Here is a 12,411-nt window from a genome sequence, read left to right as displayed (position 1 = left end):
GAGAAAGATATAAAGTAAATGAATTGATCGTGACGTCACTCCTCAGTATTTCATAATAATTCCATATTAGCAAATCGTTTTGACAGTTCTTAAAAAGAAGCTGATTTGACTAGCCTATAGGCTACTTGCCTCCTAGTCAAATCAGCTTCTTTTTAACAACTGTCAAAACGAATTTGACGACTTGCTAATATGGAATTTATATGAAATCGAATTGAATGACGTCACGATCAACTCAGTTACTTTATATATTTCTACCTGACTTATTAAATAGAAATTGGATTTAAATATAACTTCTGTCCATGTTTTTCTTATAATTATCTGATGCTTTATTTCGTGCAAGGTATAAAATATTTGATTTTGATTACAATCAAGTTCCCTATTGCAATATAAATAAATAAATAAATAAATAAATAAATATTATAGGACATTCTTACACAGATTGACTGAGGCCCACGGTAAGCTCAAGAAGGCTTGTGTTGTGGGTACTCAGACAACGATATATATATAATATATAAATACTTATATATATAGAAAACATCCATGACTCAGGAACAAATATCTGTGCTTATCACACAAATAAATGCCCTTACCGGGATTCGAACCCGGGACCGCGGCGCAGCAGGCAGGGTCACTACCGACTGCGCCAGACCGGTCGTCAATATGTACATTATGACTATCTGTTCTCACTTATCAAATGTATTTATTATGTTTATAGGTGATGGCGTATTCCGCAGCCTCATAGCTCGTCAGTTATCGCAGTGGCGAGAATGTGGGGCTGAAAGCACAGTATCTGCTCATCGGCTGGCATCTTTGCAGTTATTAGCTGGTCTGGAAAGCCCCCGGACCAAACTTATGGAAGGAGACTGGTTACAGACGCTACATGCTGTGGCTAGGTTAGTCAATTTGCTACAACTGTTATTTAGTCTTATAACTGCTCAATTGTCCCAAAAGGGTTATGACTCACATCGTGACAGGTTCTATTTTTTATTTAAAGGGTTTTATTTTATAGGTAGATTTAGTTTAGTTATAATTTAATTTATTAGTTCATACTGTAGTTCGCTAAATTTATCATTTGAATGTTTATAGTTTAGTCTGTGGTGTCTTAATTGACAGATTAAAGTCAACCTTTTAACTGCTTGGAATTTTTCATTGTCCTCATATCAAAGTTTTACGAAGATTTGTCTTATATCAGACTTCGCAGAAATGAGGCGGATATTGCTAAAGCTGGAGCTGTTATGTCTTATAGACTACTGTGGTTAATGGGTTAACTAAAACTGCGTGGGGGTAATTATTTGGGCGTTTTCGAAAATAAATCTCGAAAATCGAATTTTCCAGACCTGGACGTGTCTGGGCTCATTCTTCTTAGAATCACGAGCTGATTCGATCGTGACGATAAAAAAATGTGTCCTATTTTTTTTCCTTTTACGTCACGATTTTAGTATGAACTTACTACGTGCGTGACGTATTGGAAACTCGAATTTTGTATGGAAAATTTGGGACACATTTTTTTCTCGTGATTCTGAGAAGAATGAGCCAGATCTGGTGAAATTCAATATTCGAGATTTAATTTGGAAAACGCCCATTTAGGGCCACCTGGTGGCCGCCCGGCGGGCCGGCTCAGATACCGCCGGGGAGACAGCGTGATGGCGGATCTGTGTCAGCTACAAGCCGATAATTGGCAGGAAGCTGCGCAGGATCGGGATAAGTGGCGTGCTCTCGTTTTGGAGGCCAAGATCCTCCTTGGATCACAGTGCCATACTAGTTAGTTAGTTAGGGCATTAAATATCATAATATTTTTATTCCTAACAAATAATACGAGATAATTTTTCAAAAATCTGTGTGTGGAGCTCACCCAGAAGATGCCTGTTCACCCTTGATTTGAACCTTTGACCCCTTGGTTGCCGGGTTATATCAACCCGGAAATACATCAGCAAGGAATTCCACTCCTTGGCAGTGCGCTTTTATTTTATAATAACCAATCTATTTATCCCCAGATACATCTGCGCCCCCATCCCCTCTCTAGAGCACGTGATCCGAACATACGAGAGTTTCTTCGTGGAGCCCGACGAAGGCCCCGCCGACATGACCGTCGTCACCGACAACCAAATGGAGCTCAAGTGCCCCCTACCGCCTTACATGGGAGACTACGACGTGTCAGTTCACTATGTGAGTCATTTTTTTTTTATACTACGTCGGTGGTAAACAAGCATACTGTCCGCCTGATGGAAAGCGGTCACCGTAACCTATGGACGCCTGCAACTCAAATAGTGTCACATGCGCATTGCCACCCCATTAGAAACTTGTACACTCCCCTTTGCTGTGTTAAGTGTAAGTACACATCAAATTCCTTGCCGGCGGCTATATTTCCGAGCTCATATAACCCGGCAACCTTCAAATCAAGAGTGAACATCAGGCATTTTCTGGGCAAGCTCACTCCATCGTAGGCCACGTCTTTGCCTTTGGCTAGTCTGTGGTCAAGAGTAAGCCCATTTATAATAAAAAAAAAGGAGGGTTCGCGTTGCCGACGACTCAAAGGACAATAGACGGAACAAATTAGTTCCGTAAGTCCTCCCGCCGTCAGCACCCCGCACCCTCGTTGAGCTCTGGCAGCCTTACTCACCGGCAGGAACACAACACTATGAGTAGGGTCTAGTGCTATTTGGCTGCGGTCTTCTGTAAGGCGGAGGTACTTCCCCAGTTGGGCTCTGCTCTAGATTCGAGCGAGACGATATCCGCTGTGCTGTGCCCTACCACACAAAGCGGAATATCATTCGCTATGCCCTACTTCCTAGTACATCTACATAACCACAGTCATCCATCCTCCTTGCGTTATCCCGGCAATTGCCACGGCTCATGGGAGCCTGGGGCTCCGCTTTGACAACTAATCCCAAGATTTGACGTAGGCACTAGTTAAACCTTCCTTACCTTACCTTCCAACCCGAAGGGTAACTAGGCCATATTGGAATTAGTCCGGTTTCCTTGTCGACCGGTCTGGCGCAGTCGGTAGTGACCCTGCCTGCTACGCCGCGGTCCCGGGTTCGAATCCCGGTAAGGGCATTTATTTGTGTGATGAGCACAGATATTTGTTCCTGAGTCATGGATGTTTTCTATATATATAAGTATTTATATATTATATATATCGTTGTCTGAGTACCCACAACACAAGCCTTCTTGAGCTTACCGTGGGCCTCAGTCAAACAGTGAAAGAATGTCCTATAATATTTATTTATTTATTTAATGTTTCCTTCATTGAAAAGCAACTGGCAAATATCAAATGACATTTCGCACATAAGTTCCGAAAAACTCATTGGTACAAGCCGGGGTTCGAACCCACGACCTCCAGACCGCTAGGCCACCAGCGCTTTTATAACCATAACTACAGTACAGGGTGTAATAAAAAGTACCGTTGAAACTTTGCATAGTGACTCTTGAGATCATAATGAACCACTTTAGTATGGGAACAATTAGCATTTCTTTTTTTTTGCGACACTTTTATGAAATGTGATATTTTTGACAAAAACATACCTACATACATACATACAATCACGCCTGTATCCCATAAAGAGGTAGGCAGAACACATGAAACTACTAAAGCTCCAGTGCCACTCTTGGCAAATAAGGGGTTGAAAGAAAACGAAACTGTGACATTGCAGTGACAGGTTGCCAGCCTCTCGCCTACACCACAATTAACCCATATCCCATAGTCGCCTTCTACGACACCCACGGGAAGAAAGGGGGTAGTGAAATTCTTAACCCGTCACCACACAGAAAAAAAAATATGCTATTTCTACTCAAAATCACTAGCTCTTTCAATCCTAGTAGTTAAAAAATTGTCCCATAAGATTTTTTCTTATTTTGTTACCATTTTCCGTACATGGTTGTGGGGTTGGGGTAACAAAAGAGGAAAGTAACAAAAATGTATGGAAATTCTGGGACACTTTTTGTCTCCCAGTGAGATTGAAAGTACTCGTGATTCTGTGTGCAATTGACCTAAAATTCCCTAAAAAAATAAAAATAAGAAATGCTGAAATGCTGAAATCGCAAAAAGTCGATTCCGGTTTTTTGTGTCGTGAATTAGATCATACTTGTTTACGATACTTCTCTTATTCTTTCCTTGCACAATGTTCTAAAATGTTCTCCATTAAATAAAACCATGGAAACGGATTAAATCGCGTAACGCGGTCGCGGTAACCGAAAACAACATTATGTTTATTATGTTCTATGAAATTTGCTTCTAACATATTATAAATATTATCATTCATTATTCATTATTCATTATAATATGTTAGAAGCAAATTTCATAGGTTTTTTGTTAAGTTATATTGTTTCTGTAAATTTGTTATTTATTTTTTAATTTATTTTAATGTAATTTTGACGATTCGAAAGAGGTTGTAAAATCCGACTTGAATAAACGATATTTTATCTTATCTTATCTTATCTCCATTGTTGCAGAATGGCAAGCAGCGCCGCGTTCTGGACCTGCGCTACGAGTTACTCAGGGCTCGGGCCTTCAACCAAAGGCCGAAGTTTCACCCCGCGGCCTACACTCCCGACCCTACCGACTACAGTTTAAGGTACATACAAGTCATCATCCTCCTTGCGTTATCCCGGCATTTGCCACGGCTCATGGGAGCCTGGGGTCCGCTTTGACAACTAATCCCAAGATTTGGCGTAGGCACTAGTTTTTACGAAAGCGACTGCCATCTGACCTTCCAACCCGAAGGGTAACTAGGCCTTACTGGAATTAGTCGGGTTTCCTCACGATGTTTTCCTTCACCGAAAAGCGACTGGCAAATATCAAATGACATTTCGCACATAAGTTCAGAAAAACTCATTGGTACGAGCCGGGTTCGAACCCGCGACTTTCGGAAAGTCGCACGCTCTTACCGCTAGGCCACCAGCGTTACATTACATAGGTACATACAAGTATAATACGAAAATATTTTCCTTCGTATTCTTACGCAAAGCGCTGGTGGCCTAGTGGTAAAACATCTTGAGGAAACCGGACTAATTCCAATAAGGTCGGGCAGTCACTTTCGTAAAAAGTAGTGCCTACGCCAAATCTTGGGATTAGTTGTCAAAGCGGACCCCAGGCTCCCATGAGCCGTGGCAAATGCCGGGATAACGCAAGGAGGATGATGTATTCTTACGGAAACGTACGAATGTGTTATGTTATTACAGGCAGCTACCATGACAGATACGAACGTTTCCGGAAAAATACGAAGGAAAATCTTTTCACACTACATCTGTACATACATTATTTACAAATCGTTTCACGAAATCTGGCACGGATGGAATGAACAAAACTTGATTGTATGAGTGACACCTGTATCGATATACAGTCATAACTGTCAAGAGCTGTCACATACATTCGTGCCATTCGTTACAGAACTGGCAATATAATTGACAAAAACACATTTTCTTTAAATCATACACTAGGGCATTTTCAGAATTTGGGACCCCCAATTAGCGTAAGTTGTTAACAAAAATTAACTCGCTGTCAGTTTTGTGACGACAATTAAGCATAAAATCTGTCTAAAAATTTACTTTTTTCACTTAAGTTTTATGTTATTAACAAAAAAACAATATTTTTATAGAAATTTTATGCTTAATAATTATCGTCACTAAACTGACAGTGAGTTAATTTTTGTTAACAACTTACGCTAATTGGGGTGTCCCAAATTCTGAAAATGCCCACTAACGTTTATTTCCTTTATGGTATTGGTAAATTCAGCTAAAATTTGAAAATTTTACTGTACGTTATTCGGAGACTCGAGTAATTTTGGGAGTTAAAAAAAGCTGGAAACATTTTTTTACTGTGTTATTTGGGCACCGCCATCTCAAATCTCAAAAATAAAATAAATCTTATTCATCATCATCATCATATCAGCCGTTTATCGCCCACTGCTGAGCATAGGCCTCTCTTCTAGTACGCCACTTGTCCCGGTCCTGAGCTAGTCTCATCCAGTTGTGACCCGCAATTTTCCGAATGTCGTCCACCCAACGAGCCAACGGATGCCAAGCGCTTCTTACATCTGTGAGCGGCCACCATTCTGTTAACATTTTAGTCCATCTGCCATCACTCTGCCTAGCAACATGTCCCGCCCAACTCAATTTTAGTTTGGTAATGACGAAACCCACGTCTAGCACCTTGGTGCGACGACGGATCTCGGCATTCCTCACCCGATCTTGAATCTTGATACCAGCATGGCGCGCTCCATGGCTCTCTGTGCAACTCGAATCAAATCTTATTACCTTTGCCCTACTCTAGTTTTATGCTCTTTTTAACTGACATTATTTGAACAGTCCCGTGTGGTGACGGGTTAAGAATTTCACCACCCCTTTCTTCCCGTGGGTGTCGTAGAAGTCGACTGTGGGATATGGGTGAAATTGTGGCGTAGGCGAGAGGCTGGCAACCTGTCGCTGCAATGTCACAATTTCGTTTTCTTTCAACCTCTTTTTGCCAAGAATGGCACTGAAACTTTAGCCTTTATGGCGTGGCCTTTATGGGATGCAGGCGTGATTGTGTATTTGAACCGCTTGGTTATATTTTATTTGTTTCTTACAGTTTCCTTCTTGGCGTGTGGTTTGGCGACCCAACTATAGAGAGCATCACAGGCGTCGCGGAACAATTAGAGGCGGTAGGACAGTGGCATCTTGCTGTTCAAGCCTTGGCTCACCATCCTAACGATGCCGCGTAAGTATTTACAGTTCCAACGTTTCGAATTCTTTACAGGGTTCGTGGGTGACAGGAAAAAAACTATGTGGAAAAATTACCCACATACAAGAAATATTAATGAATGAATAATATTAAAAACAAAATAGTTATCTAATTTCTTAATTACACATATTTTTTTAGCAGGAATACAGAATTAATAGGGAACTTGACTGTAGTTAAAATAAAATATTTTATACCATGCACGAAATAAAGCATCAGATAATTATAAGAAAAACAGGGACAGAAGTTATTTTTAACTCTAATTTATATTTTATAAATCAGACAGAAATATATAAAGCCTATTCAATTCAATATCTTTATTTCGGACTATTAAGTCCACTGGGTTAGTAAATACAACTTACATACCTATTGGTAGTATTAAACCAATAAGACACAATAATTAAACCCTACAAAACTAGGACGGAACATAAAAAAATATCCAAAAACATTAATATTACTATTTCATATGTTACTTGAACTTGACTTGAGACACTAACGCGTGTTTAGATTTACAAGTTTTGCGGTAGAACAGCAACATAATTATTTATAGCCATCGAATCTTTCCGCCATGTGGGGGGTGACATCTACAATAGGCGAGACGACTAAGAAAAACTAATTAGTCCGTCAGTTAGATTATCAAAGAATTTTAGACCTGTATTTTTTCTTTTTTCTCGTAAACGAAAAATGACGACGGTACAGTGCGTTGAAGTTTCGCGTGAAGTGACGTCACAAGCCCCCACTCCGGAACTTTGATGCTCTATATCTTTTGTATTTTTTCATAAATTAGAAAAAGCGAAAAATATGCGTTCAGTCAATGTCACAATTTGGATTTCTTTCAACTCCTTTTTGCCAAGAGCACTGAAACTTAGAAATTCATGTGCTCTGCCTACCCCTTTATGGGATACAGGCGTGATTATATATATGTATGTATTTTTGGACGATCTAACTGACGGACTAAACTTAATGCCATTTTTTTTATGTAGTCGTCATATTATAATCTTGTCGTTTTTCAGACGAGGCCACCTGATTCGCGGCGTTCTATCCCGCCACGCCCCCGCACGAGCGGATACGGCCGAGCTGCGCGCGCGACTCGACCTTATCGAGACACTACAAGTCCCGCGCAAGTGGGTGTTGTTAGCGCAGGCGCATCGCGCTAAGTATGAGGTAAGTCATATTAACCCTTAAATGCATGGTGATGTATATATGCATCACATATTTGATGGTGTTGACGGCATTGCCAACATAAAAGTGTTATTCTGATTTGTTATCTGTATTATAAATGTAGCCAAGGATTGGTTACTTATTTTTATTATCTGTGTCTCTCTCTTCTCCAACTATGGCCGCCATGAGCGGGTGCTATTTTATATTGTAATTGTGAAAGTACAATAAACCAGTGAAAATAACCAGCCTCCTTTTTAATGATACAGTCCAACTAAGTAATAAACTCAACAGATGGCCTGTGGCTCAATATGTAGATATCCAAAATCACATAAATAGCTTAGTTATTATTCAGTATTTATTATTATTTAATAAATAATTAAATAAATCAAATAATATTATGATTTATTATTTAAGGATAATGATGAAATGGCGGAGAAGTGTGAAAAAACAGGACGATGGCGATTTTTAGTATGTGATTTAGGCAGATTTTTTCGGAGTTAGTAATTAGAGTTAGTAGTTATATTTAAACATTTTATCATGGAGGTTTCACAAATAGTGTACCTTTCTAATAATAGTCAAACTTTACAAATAAAACTTATCTAAAATTATATATTTATATAAATAAGTTTTAGCCTATTTAACTTCTAACACTGATTTAGTTTTAAAATCGGTATTTTTTTTTTATATTTTTCCCAGAGTCAGAAAACCATTGTCTATCACATCTACATATATTAATATCTCGTTAAAAGAAAAATGCATGCATTTAAGGGTTAAACATTAGTATTATCAAAGAGGATCGAGTATTATTGAGAGTTAATCGGAGGATCGAGTATTATAGAGGGCCCGCTATGACCATTTCCTGATGCTCGTTTAAGAAAACCCGCAAACAGTGCTCACGTCTGAGTGAGCTGAGCTCAATTTTGTATGCTTTAGACTCACAGAGAACCTCCCATAGAGTAGCAATCTTGTATATTTTGTTCGCTATACGAGTCTCCAGTGCCAGAGGTGCGAGGAGCGGGCGGGGAATGTGTTAAGCGCGCTGTGATTGGCCGTTTCAAGGACGGCGGGCAGTCGCGCCAGATGAAAAGGGACAGAAGTATGACTGTCCCTCTACTGACGCGTAAGTGGCCAACGTAAGTTGACCTATGCCGGCTCTGAATAAATTATAAATATGACTTTTATGTGGAATGTAATGACGTCTGTTTTTAAATTTGAGCTTCTTGTTACCTTTCCACACCATTTCACACTACAGGTGGACATCTTTAAGGCATCAAAATACCCTTTTTCAATTTTTTTATTGCTAAAAACACGCGCTGCTTTCGGGTCTGTTACTTGGTCGCTACTGATCGGGCACGGCGAGCGCCCGCGCTTATATCAGTGCAAATACTAGGAAGGCTGGCGACCGCGAGTCGTCTTGTAATGGATGTCGCATTATTTGTATCCTAAACTAAAAATTCAGTAGTTTACATGTGTACATCACAGTGTGGCATTGATTGCAGTTTCTGCTAATCAAAAGTTAAAAATATTTTGCATGGTTTCCATAGAAAAGCAAATCCTTTTGAAGAAAGACTCTTCGAATGCATTTTTTTTTATAAACTGGCCAGTGATTGACCTTAGTCGCACCTGATGGAAAGTGACGACAAGCCCGAGGTTGTAGCTCACTGGTTCAGTAATAGCCTAATTTTCGTTTTGTTCTAGCACCTGCCGGCGGTAGAAGTGGAACATCTAGTAGGAGCTGAACAATGGAACGCAGCGCACAAAGTTCTCTTAGAAGAATTACTACCCGAAGCTGTTTTAGCCGGTAACTGTTTTATTTTAGCATAAAGAAATAAGTATGGCTAGTGAAAACTGAAATAGATACCATATACTAAAGAAAAAGCGATCAAGTCCACTGGTGGCGAAGCCGGGAATCGAACCCGGTCTCCAGCTATCGCGGCTGACGTGTTCGACCGCTACACCACCCCGACCGCCTATATCCATACTAATATTATAAATGGGAAAGTGTGTGTGTGTCTGTTTGTTTGTCCGTCTTTCACGGCAAAACGGAGTGACGAATTGACGTAATTTTTTTAGCAGAGATAGTTGAAGGGATGGAGAGTGACATAGGCTATATTTTGTCTCTTTCTAACGCGAACTAAGCCGCGGGCAAAAGCTAGTAATTTATATATAGTAGTAGTAGTATCTTTATAATTTATATATAGTAGTGTTACTACTAAAAAAACAAATATTATAAAAAAGTATTTATTTATTTAATTTAATAAATTTACACGGCATTACAGCATAAAATACCAATACACCGAATAAACTAACCTGGACAAAAAATATACAATAAAATATATTACAACGACACATACAGTTATTTACAATATCATCCATCACAATACCTCAGACACTCAAGATACACTGTCTTCCATCTCCCTGCAAACAAATCGCAATTTTAATAAAATAATTTGATTTGTTCCCTACATCTGTGGCTAGTGTGTTCACTTTTCATGCCAGTTTAAGCTTATTTGAGTAATCGACATTATCGTCAAGTAGCGATTAGGTAAAGCCAGGATACGTAGCCGATGGCACAAACGCTCACGAAACGAAACGCTGGTAGATATCTATCTCTATCGCTCTTGCGGATTGGCGCGACAGAGCCAGACTACTTTTCGCGGCGTTTCGTTTTCGTTTCGCGTCGTAGAAATGCCATTCGGCCACGGCACCTCACCAGAAATGTATACTACGCGCCATGATGAGGAATAGGCTACTTGACTTTTTTTAAAGTCTGTCTTAATCTAGGACATTTTGGGAAACCTAGTGGACCTTACTCAGCATCATGGATCAGCCTACCAATTTTTATCAAAATCGTAGACGTGATCCAAATGTACAAACCTAACGGGAATTGCTGACTTACAATATTATTATTATCACTACACTCAGTTCATCCTTACTTGTCCAATCATGTAAACAAACACTGCTGGAAAACATTTTCTCACTTTTCTCTGGAATTGCACATTAACCATCACTAAAAATGTTATTACACACTTAAATAAACTCACAAAGTATTGAAATCAATCAAAAAACCACTGAAAAATATCATTTCTAAAACGATTTTCATCAATAATATTGTAATTACGAACGGGTGACGGACTCCTGACATTACGAAGTCTAGATTGTCTATGAGTCATAATGTTGGGATGACAACTTATCGTTATGAACGATCGATATTAACGTTTGAGTTTGTATAGCTTGGAAAAAATGCGTTGATATTAATTACAATAATTTATCAGATTTATCAACCGACTTCTTTACGTTTTATTTCCTACCTCTTTACAATAAATATTTTACTATCAGTATATTTTTTGTTGTATTAATGTTAATGTTAGGTACTATTAAAATGAATACCGTAATAGCCTTTTCCATAGGATTGTTGCAAATGTGACGAAACCTAATTAAATTTTGATTTTTACTTAGATGTTGTGTGACGTAAAATTGAAAATCGTCTGTTGACATTAGCAGCGTTTATTTACAAATTATCGTTAATACATCATTTTATCGACATTTCCAATCACTAGTAATTATCTTTGATCATATTTGACGTTTCGTTTGTTTATATGATAGGACAAGTAAAGATGAACCGACTGTACTGTAGTTTATAACGAACTGTACACATTCGCAGATGACCTACGCAGTATAGCACCGCTACTGGAACAACTAAACGAGGCTGCCGAGCGGCATGAAGTTAGCGGCTGGCAACATGGTGGCCAGGCTCTGCACCACTACATCAGAGTGTGCGATGAGGTAAGCGTCTATAACTCAGGTATTTTTTATACTACGTCGGTGGCAAACAACTGATGGAAAGCGGTCACGGCCTGCAACTCAAAGAGTGTCACATGCGCGTTGCCACCCCATTAGAAACTTGTACATTCCCTTTTGCTGTGTTAAATACACAGTAAAAAGGAGTGCACAAGTTCCAAGGAGGGTTCGGGTATGACATTGAGCGTACATCATAACACTTTAAGTTCTCGCGCTTTGTACACATATTTAAAGTCACACACAGGTCGAACGCGATTAATTAACATTATTTTTACCTTTTTTCCCAACGTTTCGGCCAGGTTGCACTGGCCGTGGTCGCGGAAGACTGACGTCCCAGCAAAGTGTCACCGGAGATGTAAACAACACAAAACTACCCGATATTAATTTATATAAATGTTCGGGGTAGACAAATAAATATAATCTACCCGCTTTTAGTTAATGTTTATTTCCCACCGCACGACACACAGCACTCACAACATCCGCGCACTGGTCCGAAGATAGATCTTTTGGTTTGAACATTTGAATCACTGGTCCCCATGTTGGCGATAATCTGTACCCGTCTTCCCTGTTAAAGTTTTTAGGATATTTTTTAATTTCGATCGCCTCCCTCACAATCCGGGGATAATAGTGTCGCTCGGTGGAAAGAACTTTGGGTTTGTGTAGCTCAATCCAGTGATTCGTTTCCGCAGTAAGCAAGTGCTCGGCGATTGCAGATTTGTGTATATGGCGAT

At 39.5% G+C, this 12,411-nt stretch overlaps 1 protein-coding gene across 1 annotated transcript in view; it reads left to right on the top strand.

Annotated features, from left to right (window-relative positions):
- Positions 1-12,411, top strand: part of LOC125239512 (nuclear pore complex protein Nup98-Nup96) — a 79,546-nt gene that overhangs the window by 59,664 nt on the left and 7,471 nt on the right. Inside the window, exons 39-45 of the mRNA XM_048147126.1 lie at positions 716-893; positions 1,995-2,166; positions 4,453-4,574; positions 6,569-6,697; positions 7,732-7,882; positions 9,578-9,680; positions 11,544-11,665. Coding sequence (XP_048003083.1) covers positions 716-893; positions 1,995-2,166; positions 4,453-4,574; positions 6,569-6,697; positions 7,732-7,882; positions 9,578-9,680; positions 11,544-11,665 — 977 coding nt within the window. The remainder of the gene's footprint in view (positions 1-715; positions 894-1,994; positions 2,167-4,452; positions 4,575-6,568; positions 6,698-7,731; positions 7,883-9,577; positions 9,681-11,543; positions 11,666-12,411) is intronic.

Source organism: Leguminivora glycinivorella, chromosome 25 (genome assembly GCF_023078275.1).
Source record: "Leguminivora glycinivorella isolate SPB_JAAS2020 chromosome 25, LegGlyc_1.1, whole genome shotgun sequence".
NCBI lineage: Eukaryota > Metazoa > Arthropoda > Insecta > Lepidoptera > Tortricidae > Leguminivora > Leguminivora glycinivorella.
Note: the sequence above shows the minus strand (reverse complement) of the source record. Positions and strands in the feature narration are given on the sequence as shown.